The sequence below is a fragment of the Ictidomys tridecemlineatus genome, chromosome 2 (genome assembly GCF_052094955.1).
Source record: "Ictidomys tridecemlineatus isolate mIctTri1 chromosome 2, mIctTri1.hap1, whole genome shotgun sequence".
NCBI classification, from domain to species: Eukaryota; Metazoa; Chordata; class Mammalia; order Rodentia; family Sciuridae; genus Ictidomys; species Ictidomys tridecemlineatus.
Genome location: NC_135478.1, coordinates 193,171,815 through 193,187,290, shown reverse-complemented (window position 1 = coordinate 193,187,290; position 15,476 = coordinate 193,171,815). Strand labels below are relative to the sequence as shown.

The 15,476-nt window shown below is 34.2% G+C and overlaps 1 protein-coding gene across 3 annotated transcripts in view; it reads right to left on the bottom strand.

Moving 5' to 3' along the window:
- Nucleotides 1–15,476, bottom strand: part of Thsd7a (thrombospondin type 1 domain containing 7A) — a 399,002-nt gene that overhangs the window by 172,971 nt on the left and 210,555 nt on the right. For all 3 annotated transcript variants that reach the window (XM_078040341.1, XM_078040342.1, XM_078040343.1), the window contains exon 4: nt 13,686–13,867. In XM_078040341.1, the coding sequence (XP_077896467.1) occupies nt 13,686–13,867 (182 nt within the window). The remainder of the gene's footprint in view (nt 1–13,685; nt 13,868–15,476) is intronic.

Sequence of the window (15,476 nt, the reverse complement as noted above, 5' to 3'; positions counted from 1 at the left end):
AGGTTGTAATTCAATATTGTTACAGTGTCTTCTTTATGGGAGCCCACAGGTGAATTTTTTTTCTAGCCCTAGAACCAGAAATTGTTGTGCTTCTCTTTTATAGCTAGTTCCTATTGTCTTTTGTGAATTTCATAATTAATGCAGCATTCTTCTTTATGTTGGCTATTACAAGCTTAGAGGTAGAACTTGTGGCCTACTTCAAGAAATTCATAGGATCTTATGGCTCACACTCTGTGCATTATCTTTATTGTATTCATCATTGGTTTGATATCTTCTTTCTGGCATTTTTCCTTTGGCCCACATTCTTCATCCATTTATACTTAAAATCCTTTCATCTCCCTTTATTGCTACACCTTTATTGTATGTATTTACATATAACAAAGTGGGACATACTAAGTATTAAAAATCACACCATCAACTGCGAATTTCTTTTCTATCTATGCATAAAGTAAATGTGCAGCTTGATGAATTCAAGTCACTCTCAAGCCATTAATATGAGTCGTTTTCTCATAAAGAATATCAACTATGGGGAAATCTACATATTTTTATAGGAGACAATCATTGCCCTGTCTAAAGCACACTGCATACAGCACAAATGCATATTGTTCACATGGAAACAAGACTATAATTCATAGCTAGCTGTGGGCTTGATTCTGATGGTGTAAAGTCTGGGATGGAGAATAGTTCACACCCAATGACTTTTTCTGTTAAAGCATGAGACTTCCACTAATTAATAATTTCTTACCTAAAAAATAGTAATTTTTTTATGGTCCAACATAATACTGATTCAAATTACGGACAAGATTACATTGACTTTATAGAACCACATCAGAGAATGTACTTCCTAATTGAGTTGTCTGTAGAAAAGGCTTAAATTATGCCTAGGTTTTTAAAAAAAAATTCTGTATAAGGGACACATTTCTATGCCATTTTTATTTGTTTATTTTTACAAGAGATAACAGATAATATGAAGTGCTCTGATAATTTTGATAAAATTATGAACAGCTACTAAATCCACTGCATTTATTCTGGAACAAATTCACATAGCAGGGTATCCCTGCTTGGAGCTCAGACTCTATAGTCAAAACTGGCTTTTTATCCATGCTTGGTCACTTATTGTTTTAGTGTGTCTGGGAAAATAATTCCACAATTATCCATTTGGTCATGCATTAATAACTCTACCACAACATGTTACTTACTTTGCTTACCCCCTTGGATAGACTTTTAGAAGGTACTGTGAAATAAACCAATAGCTTTCCTAGTTGGAAAACATGACATTATTTTCAAAGTAATTCTGAAATTCACAGTGGGGTAGGAACTTAATTAATTTAAGGTTTTCTAACCAGAACTAGCAGAGAACATGTAAACAATAAAACTCTTATATTTTTTCTGCATCTATTCACTATTATTATATTAACAATAAAAATTAAGTTCACCCGGCATAATTCTCCCTAATCAAAGGGGATTTAGATTCTTGGGGATCCTATGTGATGTGAGGAGCAAATGGACTAGTGTGACATTCCAAGTTTGAGCAATGGAGAAAATGTTCTTTTTAGAGTACCAAACAATCCCAGGGTTATTTACAAGCATTTCCTCCAGAATCCTTTGGCAATGCAGTCCTTCAGAAACTTCTCAAGGATTCTGGGCCACAAAAGAAGGGAAGTTGTAATTATTCAACTACAGAAGTACAACTACAGAAGTAAAATTTGTCATTTATTCTTACTCTAGAACAATAAAAAGAGGGGTTTGAAAAATGTCTGCTTTTTCCAAGAAAGGAAGAATTTCATATATGATGTAAGCATGTGGCAGGCTTCACAACATATCGTGAAGAGAGTCCACATAATGTGCATCCTCCCTTATGTTTCTCAACTTACAAGGCTGGTATACAATTACAACTTGAATGCATGTAAAAGACTAGGAGTCAAATTATTTTTTGAAAAATGTACCCCCTTTTTTCTCAGTTTAACCAGAAAAGCAGACACATAAACAAAAGCAATCAATGTTCATTTTCATATTATAAATGTAGGGCCTTATGCTGGGCCTTACATGTGTTTTCCCATTAGGTCTTTTCAAATGAAATAAAAGCAAAGGAAAAAAAGATTGATATTGGGGAGGTTAACAGGTTAATTTGCAATGAAACACTATAAATCAGATATCCAGGAGGTCAGCATCCTCTAACTGAAAGGATTTCTTTGACTTTCTTAGAGATACTTCCAAATGAGTAGCAAATATACCCCACCCTCTGCTAAGAATGATTGGTTATAATAACGAAGTGTAATGGGGGGAAACACTATGATCTCTTTTTAAAGCTTAATTCCTAGGAAGTTGGCATGAATATTAATGAAGCAATTTTAAAAGAACTGAATCATATATATCATGTGGCAAATGTGTTCTAGTATAAAAGAGCTATAATAGGCTTTGGATGAAGTAAGATGAGTAGAGGTCTTATAGTTATTTACAGTATGGTGGGTGAATATTTGGAAGGTTAGAATAATAGGTGAAGGCATTTCAAGAAATGCAGTAGCAGCAGGCATGGTGGCACATGCTGTAATCCCGGTGATTCCAGAGTCTGAGACAAGAGAATTGCAAGTTCAAGGTCAGCCTCAACAATTTAGCAAGGCCCTCATCAACTTAGTGAGACCCTGTCTCAAAATATAAATAAATAAATAAATAAATAAATAAATAAATAAAGGGCTGGGGATATAGCTTGGTGGTTAAGCAATGCTGGGTTCTAGTAAAAGAAAAAAGGGGGGGCAATAAGAGAAAGGGCACAAAGATGCCACCAGTCTATTAAAATGATAAATGATCCTTATTGACATAAAGAGAGTTCTTTTCCTTCTACACACATAGCACAGATTCTCACACTTAAAGCATGTAGAACTGAAAAGAGGTATATTGTCTGAGTCAGCTATTTTCCTGCTGTGACCAAAAGACATGACCAGAACAATTTTAGAGGTGGAAAAGTTTATTTTGGGCTCACAATTTCAGAGGTCTCAGTCCAGATGGCTGACTCCTTTGTTCTGAACCCAAGATGAGGCAGAACATCATGGCAGAAATGTGTGGAGAAGAAGAGCAGCTCAGAACATGGCCATCAGGAAGCATAGATAGTTCTTGCTGGACAGGGACTAAATATAAACCTCTAAGGCAAGCCCCTGATGACCCACCTCCTCCAGCCACACCCTACCCACCAACAGTTACTACCCAGTTAATCCATTCAAGTGGATGAATATACTGATGGTAAGACTCTCATAACTCAAATCATTTCACTTCTAAACTTTCTTGTGCTATCTCCCTTTTGAGCTTTTTGGGGACATCTCACACCTAAACCATAATATACAGCAAATGTATATAATTACAAAAATAAAAATTACTACTTGGAGTTCTTGAATTGCATTTAATATATAATATTTTCCTTAAATTGGTTCATTCAGTAATCAGCATTTTAGTTCGTTCTATGCTAATAATAATATAGATCCTTGTACTTTGAATGCATTTTTTTGTGTGTGCGCACAATAAATGGTAAAACCTTCCCAAGATGAATCTGTTGTCATGGCTTTCTTTTCCCATTGCTATTCTTCCTGGTTTATTTCCCTTTTTATTGCCCATTGCTTTTAGAAGAAATAAATATTAATGAGTTCCACAATGTAGTTTGTACTCCTCTGTTAACACTGGAGAGAGTAGCTAGTCCCTATTGAGCAATCACCAGCAAGGCAAAGAACAGCCAGCCTCAGCCACAAACCATTTCTTTTACATCCTTAGATAGCAGGAGTGTGCCTCAGAAAAAATGCTATTCATTCACCAGTGCATATCCCTGAGTGCTAGTTTCGAAATTCCTTCTGGTACTATCATTCATCTACAACAGACTTGATGAAATAAGTGCTTAAGGGTTACAAAAAGCACAAATACTACAGCCACTTGATAGTGTCAGGTTAGGTGACATTTTATCTCCCATCTTTCTTGCATTAATGGAAGGTCCTATACTAATGGCTATGTCTTCTTTCCATCTCAGGTTACAGGGATGAAGTAAACTGAAACAAAGTCTTTGCTCCCTAAAATTCTCAGTTTAAACACTATCAAAGTCGAGTAGGTTTTCAAAGATTTACAGCTCAGGGACCGGAAACTGAGTCCAAGGAGCATAAATAAGATCAATATTACAACTGAAAATTCAACTTCACTCTGGAAACACAGTAACTTTCCAATCCTGGCTTTCTTCCCAGTCTAATATCTGTAATTATAAGAAACAGGGTTTTTCAGGACCATACACCTGTGTTCTGTTTCTCATCTTCAAGTCCTGATTCTCTTTGGCACTAATAAAGCCCCAAATCTATGTTAGTAATAGAAGCAGATTCATTTAGAAGCCTAAGAATCTTAAGATTCAGGACCTTTCACAGGCTCTTTCTGAGGACCTGACAGAAAACTTGGTGAATAGTGACCAGTTTTATATATGGAATTTTGCAATCTTCTTCTTTTCTTTTTCTTTTTTTTAAATTAAATAATTAGTATTCATTAAGAATTATAAAAGCCTTTATGCACAGACTTGGGATCCCCTATTTCAGTCCCTCTTAAAGCTTTGGAAAGAGGTGAAAGGACTCATTATCTCTATGGTAAAATCAATACCTGGTTACAATCAATTAAACTTATGAAAGAGAGAGAGAGAGAGAGAGAGAGAGAGAGAGAGAGAGAGAGAGAGAGAGAGAGAGAGATTCCTGAGAGAGAGAGAGAGAGAGAGAGAGAGAGAGAGAGAGATTCCTGTGCTCACTGTAGTCCTAGAGAGTCATAACTTCATTGGGACTTTTACATTTTCTTAAAGCATTCAGGTGATTCTCAAAACTATATATTGTGGATATGAGCTTTAGAGACAAATAATTCACCTGATGAATATGGGTAAAAGTTCCTTGTAAGGACTAGACTGTGGTGTAGTGCAGAGTCAGAGCTTAATTAGCGAACCTTAAACTGGATGTCCAAAAAAGTACCCCCACATCAGCCTGTGAAGGGTCAATTCTAAACTCCAAGTAAACCAACCTGTAAATAAGAGGCTATTAGATGTATGCTGCCTGATGATAGCAATCCAAGCTATTTTTTAAACATTGTACCTTCAACATACAAATCTCGGATGTAATCTAACAGTTGTTCAATTAGTTTGGTGAGTGAATAAAAGACCAAATGGGATACATAAATTTGCAATACTTTGTCAATCAGACTCTGATGTGCTAACGAGTAACACAGAACAGACACAGAACAAATTCAACATGAAATCCTTGATTCCAACTCCTTGTTCCCTGCGAGTACATGTTCTCTTTGAATCAACCAAATAATTAACACACTGCCTTAATAAATGAAATCAACATATCAACATCATCAATGTTATTACTATTGTTTTTTTATAGTTGGAATTTGGGATTTAAGTAAAGATAGAAGTATTTCATTACATTTTATATTGTTAGAAATATCTTATGGTTCTAGCCTCTTAATATCTCAATATAGCATAACATTTTTACTCAAAATGCTTCATCCTGATCAGCTTAATTTCACCCACACATTTTGCTAACACATCATCTATAGCTTTGTCTAGACACTAATACGCACAAGAAATTTATCTTCTCTAGATAACAGTTCCTTTACCAATGTCATTTATCCTTTCCTAAACTGTGAAAGAATAGGATGACAGAGTGGGAGATAAGTGTGCATACTCACAAATTTTTTGTTGTTTCTATCCTTCAATTTTAAATAGTGTACAATCACTTTCATGCAACGTTGAACAATATCAATTTGTACATAATTGGAAATAACTCAATTTTTATTGAGTTTTATGTTTGAAAAGGTTATCCTTCATTCTAATGATAGGATAGAAAATGATTATCCAAGAAAACTTTCTATCAAATGTTATTTAATTGATTCAACCATTCATTCTTTTGGCTACTTCTGACATTGTATACATATGTGATTTAAGTTAATCTCATTGCCTTGATAAAATAAAAATTTCATCTGTGCTTTGTATGTAAAGATGACATTATTGACTGGTAATGCAATGTGTGACCTGTTCATCTGTTTGCATTTGCCAGCAGCTGTGAATGTTTAGATTATATAGTTTGATCACAGCAAACATTTGTAATACAGTTAATTGGTCTTATAGATGTAGTTCATAATTAAATCAGAATGGTTCTCTGCAATAACCTTCAGCTCTGACATTTTTAAACCCCTTTTCTGGTCTTTTTTATTTACTATTAGATCATCTATGTATAAAAAATGATTCATACTTATCCCTTATGTAGTACTTTAATTAAACTGATTTAATTTTATCCAGTCCCTTTCATTTTATCTATTGGATTAGAATATATATAAATATGCATTATATATTAGTAATTGATTCTGTTTACAATAAAACATATAATTATACAATTATATAGTAATGATTATTAAGCTAAAATATGTACATTTGCTCTATTGTTACTCTTAAATTTTTCACATGCTGAATGACTTAATATAGACTCTTCAGTGCCTTCAATCTGTTCCTAAGCAATATAGCCATTATTGTATCTTCCTGCCATATATTATTGTTCATCAGCTAATTAAACATTATGGTTATTAGTATTGTTCATACACATTGATGCTTATTTAAGCTGCCCAGGTGTTTAACCAAATTCTTTCCTCATCTTGACTCCTGCTCTTTTTTGCTTTACTGCCCTGCTTCCTCAACATCATCCTGTAGCAGTTGGTCCCAGGGAGGTGTATTGGCAGTAACCCTTCTTTTGCCTTTGTCTTAATTTTGCTCAGACATTTGAATGTTATGTAACTGAGTGAATAATTTTAACTTGGCAGTTATTTTCCTCTCAATAATTTAAATATATCTCATGCTATTTTGCTTGTTTTATCAACTGTTGAGAACTTAACTGTTAATTTCCTTGTAATTAATATCTTTCTTTCTTTACTCCTTTTAATATACTTTTGTAACTGGTGAGGAGCAATCTCACTAGATTGTATCTAGGTGTGGATGTGGATATATTATTATTGCTTATGTTATTACTGCATGTACTGATTCTTGTCTTTCACCTGTGAATCACCCCCTACCTACTTGTTCAAATCTGTATGATTGTCATCTTCATTTTTATTTTCAAATTCTATTCTCAGTTGCCTATTGAATAATTTAGCTCCATCTGTCTAACCTATCCATTTGTTGAATCTTCGATAAATGTATTTTTTCAGTCTGGAACTTCTATGTCATTTTTTAAAAAATCTGTATTTTTCATTGTGACTCAATTTTTTTTTGTGTTTTACATGTTTTCTTTTAGGTCTTAAATAACATTTTAGTATATATATATTTTATGGTCTCTACCCACTATTTATAGTATTTCCAGTCTTGAGTGTCTAATCTTACTGATTACTGGGCATTTTAAGTCCTGTCTCCTAGAGAGTATTTTTCCTCATGCAATTTGTAATTTTAGATGGTACAGTTTAGCAGGGAGAATCCTGTGATTAAAGTATTGCTGTCTAAATGGCCTCTGAGTTTCAGGAAGTACCATTGGCCTTATACCATTTCTTATATTAACTTCTCAGCTTTCTGGATTTTGCACTCATGGAAATAGCTATAAATTTGAAACTAGAACTAGTGTGAGAACAGGTCAATAGTTGTCATTCTTTGGAAAAGCTCATTTCCCACTGGCCTGAAGTTGAGGCTGACCTGCTTCATGGTCATTTCCCTATAAAGGGAAGTTGAGCCTCTCTGCTCACCTGATGCTGTAACCCTTTAAGGTTGATGAAGTAATGTAGTATTTCTGCTTGTACTCTGTATCACCGACTAAAAGCTCAGTGTCATGTTCTGTATCACAAGGCCTGGTAATGTATAACCATAACCATGCTTCTACACCATTCCCACCCCAGGGCAACCAGAGAAAGCTTCAGATTAATCATACTGGTTTATTCTGGGAACCAATTAATCAAGCTCAGTCTGCCCCTAAAAGGTTTTATAAATATATAGTATCTTTCATGTCTAGCTGTTTTATCAAGGATGGTCTTCAGTTAATCTAATCTGGCATATTGCTGAAAGTGGAATATTAGATTCATTTGGAAATAGGTATGTTAAGGCAAAAAAAAAAGCATGTGTATTAGAGTAGTAAGGTCAAGTGGAAATAAAAGAAAAAAAACCAGGATTCCTGATTTCTATTTGGTGTTCTTTTGAAAGTAATCTTACAATGAAAAATCAAAAGATTTTTATGTGATCTAATATAATTAGAAAAGAAAAAAGTCTCTTAAGTGACTGTCTAAAATGATCAAAGTACATTAATCTTGACCCTTGTCACTTATCTGACAATTGGATCTTGTGTCCTCTTTTTAAATTCTGAGGTATGAACAGTTCTTTGGGTGAAAGTTAGGGTGAGTGTGAATATGACCTCATCCTAAAATAAAGACTATTTTTTAAAAAATTTTAGTTGTAGTTGGACACATCATCTTTATTTCATTCTTATGTGGTGCTAAGGATCGAACCCAGGTCCTCATGTGTGCTAGGCAAGCTCTCTACCTCTGAGCCACAACCCCAGCCCAAAGATAGAGACTATTTTTTTTTTAAATATTTATTTTTTAGTTCTCGGCGGACACAACATCTTTGTTTGTATGTGGTGCTGAGGATCGAACCCGGGCCGCACGCACGCCAGGCGAGCGCACTACCGCTTGAGCCACATCCCTAGCCCAAGATAGAGACTATTTTTAAAGGGAGAAGGTATAGTTGAAACATTTGAGAGATGATTTTCAGGCAGATTTTACAAGGAGACAGTAATTATGTCAAAAAACAAATAATTTTTAAGCAACTAAATCAGTGCTGTGGACTAAATTGGAGAAGGTTGTGTTCCATGCTTTTATGGTCATGTTAGGGTGTGCTGTGGTGTTGTATATCACTAAAAAGAATTTAAAAAAACACAAAAAGGGGGGCATATGAGCACAGCTTTTATGTTTAGCTACCTTCTGAGCTTCCTCATTATATTTTCCTTTTATTGCCTTTTTGGGTGAAAACTTCCTGAAATCTCATCAGTAAGTTCTTCCTTCAGTAAAATGTCTAAGTTTCCTCTAGGTAGAACACTAAATATCTTAATCTAATTCCCAGCAGGTGAGTTTTTATTAGCTTTTATCCCAATGGCTGAAACCTCTTGGCATCTCACTTTCCATTTTATATTCCACTGATCACAGAGAAACTTCAGAGGGTAACAGCCCTTCTTTGCTACAAGATATCCAGAGGACTGACTGACAAGGTGGCTCCAATTCCTTCAGGGATTTTCTAAGTTTTAATTATTCTATAATAATATTATAATTGAATCTACTATATTATGAATGTATCTCATTGCATTTACACTGTAGACTTTATTTTCAAAATGTAGCCATTATGTATTCTAGTTCCTTTTTAATTTAGCAAATTAAGATTAGCTCAGCTTCAAATGGAATACTAAGAAATATGATAAATTATAAAAACTGTTAATACCTAATGTCTCTCAACAAGTGTTCATATCCAAACTTTATACCTGTTTTCATAATTATAGCATAGTGAAAGTTTTAGAATTCAGTAACTCAGAAATCTTTTAATGTTTTTCTGTAATTTACATCCACATAGCAATGTCATAGGAAGTCAAGAAACATGAAATCACTTATATTTCATGGGGAAACTTTGATATATTTCTTGTAATGTAGAAAGTAAAGGTAAACCACTATCTTTCCTTGTTGCTTTAAGGATTCAATCGGGGAACCTATGGAGACTCCCAAGCCTAGAGTTCTCTAATACATATCTCTGATGGAAATGTCATGTAAAATATTCTCACCTACCTGTATTTCAAAAGTGATGGATAGGAAAGGTGCAGCTCTAGACTTTGACATACTGTGATATTTACTTTTTGAAATAATAGGGAAATAGCACCATAAGCATAGTCTTCCTTTAGTTTTTATTTTTTAAATAAAAACCTTTGAATAAGATGAGTTCATTTGTGGAAGCTATAAAAGTAAAATTGTAATGAGTTTGCATTCTATTTAGGCATGGCATGACTATTTTATCCTCATTTCTTTGCAGAATATGGGAAAGCACGAGTTCTTTATTTGCCCTTCTGCCTGTCCATTCAAAGTTCATATACTCTTCCCTCCATCTATCTTAGAATTGACCCTCCAATATTTTCTGATGATGTATCTCATTCTATGTCACCAAACAGGTTCATTTTGTGGACTTCTTTTCTTAATAATGCCAATACCACTGACCTTTTCCAGATTTTAGTGTGGAATATTTGATGAGATTTCTACAGAGGAATGTTCTGACTTAAGGTCCCTAAAATATAAATCACTTCAAGTTCCAAAGTGTCTTTTAATCAATACTTTTAGTTTATCTCATTTAAAACCATGTTCAATTTGAACCAACAGGAAGAATTTTAAAAATTATTCTGAATAAAATCTAATGTCACTCCATGTATCCAATAATCAGCAATATTTTCACTAGATTTCTAGGACAGCCTCCCCTTGGGTTAGGCTTCTTTCTGTAATATTCTCATAAGGGTGGGTTTTATACCAACATAATTATTTAATTATAATAATAGTTATTATTATAATTACATTAATTAAAATTATTAATATAATTTCACAACAGTTGGACTTTTTTTTTTCACAGCCTACTAGAATCCTGATTGACTGGCTCAAAACAAACTGTCAATGGTTTTACTATTAACTTTCTCAGTGAAAAACATATCCAACTCTAGAGTGATGCAATGAACCTTTTGCTCACCTGAACACTGTGGGGGAAATTGTCAGGATTGAGAGGGTTGCCAACAGTAAGCAGCAGTATGTGAATAAAAGGTAGGCTCTTGGCAAAATCAAGTGAATATAGTTTATAAATCTGTCACCAACCAACTTAATCAATATTCTGATCACATAATTCATTGACACAAATGACATACCAAGTGAATATTATACTAAATACTTTGTGAGTACTTTAAACATATAAATATTTTGATCTTTTGGAAATTCCTAAGTTACTCAAGCAGGAGCTTTTTCTTTTTCTTTTTTCATTTTTTTGCCAGTGTTGTATGAATCATTTAATATAATGCATACACCAATGAATAAAATAAAATAATATGGACAGGGTAACATGGTTGTTATTATTCCCCTGTATAAGGTGATCTACCAAGAAAATAAAGAAATTACCAATTACTTTCTTTTCTTTATATTTGTATCAAGAAACTTATTTTTTAGTTAATGTGTTTTATTTTGAGTTACAGTACAGTTACATGTGAAAACAGGGTATGTATAGAACAATGTGAGTGAGCAAAAGGAATAGCATAGACTTTGTTTTTCAAAATAAGTACAGTATGCCTGCTCTTGGTCCTGGTTACATAGTCAAGGTCTCTTGAAGTTAGTGTGTTCATATCAAGATTGGTTGAGGGAGCTAATTTGAGAGGCTTCTCTCTATCTTTTTACATGAGCTTTGAATTTTTCATATTTACTGAAGGAAGAGCTCCTATGAACAACTTTCTACAGGCTAACTGTACTCCATTCAGCATGTATTACCCCTGGGATGCTAATCTATCAGATAGTTTCCTGTTGGGAAATGTTAAGAGCTGCTGGGGGGAAAGGCTAAGTTCTGAAAAGGAAAGCCGTAATTTTTGAGAAGAATCAACTGTTTCTGCAAAGACTTATCAGTAGTCTTAATAATATAATATGAATGGACACAAATTCCTAAGTTACTCATTTACATTATAATATTAATTGTAGTTGAAGTAATTACTTCCATATCTATTGACTTGCTTTAGTCTAACAGATATGTCTTAATAATGATACTCTGTGTGTATGTGTGTGCCAGTTCTTTTTTCTCTGACGTTCATTTCTGGTGCTCTGCAGTGGTTTGCCAGGGGTATGAGAGGACTCTGAAAAAAAATGATTTAAAAAATATCCAGTTGCAATTCAAAATTCTCAAGGACCTTTTGAAAGTAATAACCTATCAGACATAATTGACATTCAGAAACTAAAATCTGATCCACCTCCAGCAATGAAATTATACTACTCTGAGAAGACTGCTATAATAAATCTACCTAAGAGTGTTAAAAATACAGCCATTAAAGTGGCCAAGAAAATATTAATGTACTAACATTACATGTTTTATGCTACTTTCTTACAACCTCAAGATACATTAGTAGTAAAATGTATCCCTAGGCTAGATTCCTAAATGAGTTGACATGCTGTGTAAAATTAGTGGATACAGAACAATTAAAGTTTGGAAGTAGCAAATGCAAAACTTCAGTGCTTATCTTTCTTGAGTGACTGGTCACTGCTGTCACTTCTTTGTGTGGGGGAGAAGAAGCTCTCTTTCTGTTTATAAAACATTCATTTCTCTTTGTTCTTTTCCTTCTTTTCTGATCAAATTTGTTAGATTCCTTCCCTGAACAGTTTTCTTTTTCTTTTGTTGGTATCAACTAAGATCTTTTTCTCTATTATAAACCTTTTCCAAACAACTCACTCCCTAGGAAATTCAATCCTGTCCTTGGCATACAATATGCTTGTGTTTAAAGATGTACACTTTGTCTTTGCTTTTCTCTGGTGTTGTGCCTCAATACACACAGTTCCCTCTGCCTGGAATAAACTCCCTCCTGCATTCCTCATTTATCTGTAAGCAGTGTGTCCACCAACTCCTGGCTCACTTGGCAACCTCTTCTTTAGAGGAGTCTGTTTCTATGATCCCCCAACAGTCATTATAAAACTCAGTATAATGTCTTCATCTTGGGTTTAAATATTGGTTGGTTTTGGTGCTATCATGAAAGATTTGGAGACTTTGAGGACACGAAGTCTGTATGAATATTTTTATCCTATCTTATGGCATTTTTGGAACTCTGTTGGCTACCAGCTGATATATGTTGAATGTTTAGTGATAGAAGTCCTGTTGTTCTTCAGACCAAGACAGTGTAAGAAAGATGGCTTATAGCACTGCTGAAATTCATTCATATTTTTTAAGAACTTTAGATCTACACATTTACTATAAAATTTATGCAATGTTGATGAGAATTTTAGAATGATGTCAATATATAATAATGTATGTTAATATATAGTATAATTTTAACGTATGCCAAATTGGATTCACTTATTCTTTTGCACATTTATCGCATCTGGTTCTCAAACTGAGATTTTTTTAAAAATCTAAAATATGTGTGCCAAACTACCAAAGGTGGTAATGGTGGGCATGACTTTGGGTTAAAGCTTCCTTATACTGTAGTTTTTATTCTCAATTTACTTCACTTAAATTCAATTAAAATATTTACTCAATACCATAATTAACCTGTTTTAACAAAATAAGATAAGATTTATTGTTTTACAAGCAAGTTTTGAAAATTTTGCACTTTGTATACTTGCATTCTGTGTATACTTACAAAATAAAATATTTTAGGTTTATAAATATTGCTGCTAAATTTTATGCAAAAGTGAGTCATGAAGGCGTTTTAGTCAAAAAATTTAAGAGAGACTCCTCTGCAAATCAAAGCTGACCAAAGATGAAGTTGTATCTTGTATTTTTTTTAAACAATTATTATGTGATTTACAGTTTACCATAATGGAGACCAACCATAATGTGAACAGGAATGCTGTTCTTGGTGCCCCCAAATGGCCCTGTAAATGTGACTCCAGAGCAATCACAGGCACCCTGTCCAGGAATGAATCATTTAGAAGAAAGTAGAAAGTACCTTCTCTGTCCTTGCGGGTATCTAAGTGCGAGAGGAGATTTCCATTGGTTCGCACGCAGTATGCCTCTCGGGTCTGGACGCCTCCTCCACAGAGGGCTGTCTGGTTGCCACGTCTCTTGTCTTGTTGGCTCAGCAAAGGGTCCACGCGGCACTCGGTCCACTCTGTTGTTGTCCAGCCATACCTAAAGACAGAAAATACCAGCGGCCACCATGCTTATCGAACAAAACGCTTCTCCACTCGTCTCATCTTGTATTCTAAAAATTAACCTAAAAACATTTTCCTCTGGACTCCATCACTGACTTTACAAGGGCCTTGCACATCCAATTTCAATCCTTCCTTTATCCTCAGCGGTGCTCCATTTAAAAAGGGGTTACATTTAGAGTGATCCTGTTTTAATTGCTACTACTGGAAGTTCCTTATAAATATTTTATGAAAAGAGAGCATAATGCTGAAAACATGAAATTTTATGTTCAATTAAGCTGAACTCAAGCCTGGCCTTTCTGGATGCTCATAAATGAAGGAGGATTGAATCTAAGAAAATATTCCATGCGATGATGAACCCAAATGTTTGTTTTGTCTTTAAGAAAATGAATGAAAATTGCTTCTTCCTACTGAAGCAAAATTATAACTGTGTTTTACGATTTAAAAATATAACAGGAAATTCAGAGTTTTCAAGAATAATTTTTTTTCTTCTGTAATGCTGAGCATTCCTGATAAGTGCTGATGAATGATGAAAAGAGCTGACATTTCTAATCAGTGCAACACAGGAAAGACCATCTGTGATTCTCAATTAAAGCTCCAATCAAGATTATGATGTGAAAGAAATGTCGGGGGACTGTCAGTCCAACACATACTTGAGGAGATAGCCAGGGAACCATTTCTGATGCCACTGAAGATAGAAAGTGATGTCATTTCTCTCTTCTAAGAAAATGGATATTCTAAAAGCCTAAAGAAATGGCTCATATAGCACTTGGTGTCACTTTAACCAAGATGCTACCTTGGTAATTATATTACCAGCCAAAATAGGTATAAATGGCCATGCTAATACTCCTCTCCATCAGACAGAAAGATTAAAGGGGCCCACAGATGTCTGTTCTGGATACTTTCTTCTATCAGTGATAAGTTTCTTGACAGTAATACTGAGATTCATACTTGTTTTTCATTTTTATTAGTGGAGATTCATGGTATAACTCAATATAGATCTGGGTCATCAAGGGAAGACAATCTTGACATTTGTTCCTAAAAGAAGCACAGTGTTCATGTCAATTCTAGACACGTGGATAATTGATACCTGGCTATGAGGGCAGGGTAGAAGGAATTAAAACCAAATAAGTCATTTGCTAGGGAAGCTAAAATGGTGATTTAAAAAAAAAAAACTAAAATGGATTTCTAATTAGGTCAAGGTGAGGAGTTTTATGAGAAGGAACAGATTTTAATAAACATAATAGATAATACATTTTAGAAAAATGGTACTCCAACAAAGTAAGAAAAGAAACTCAAAGATGTTTACTTATTTTGTTAATAGTATTTGTTTGTAGCATTTGAAAGAATAAAGAATAAGGTACTAATTTAAGAAAAAATAGAAGAAACTCATAGGATAAAAAACACTCTGGAAATCCTGACATATCCTTGTGCCTATGATATGGAGAGGGTCCACGAAAGTCAGTGGGACAGGTCAAGATGGTAGGAAGGAAACAGAGGAGTGAGTCTAAGACACAGCAGAAATGAAGATCTCATATAAATCATCATTAATGTTTGTTATTAGATTTAGTGGGAATAGTAATATTAAT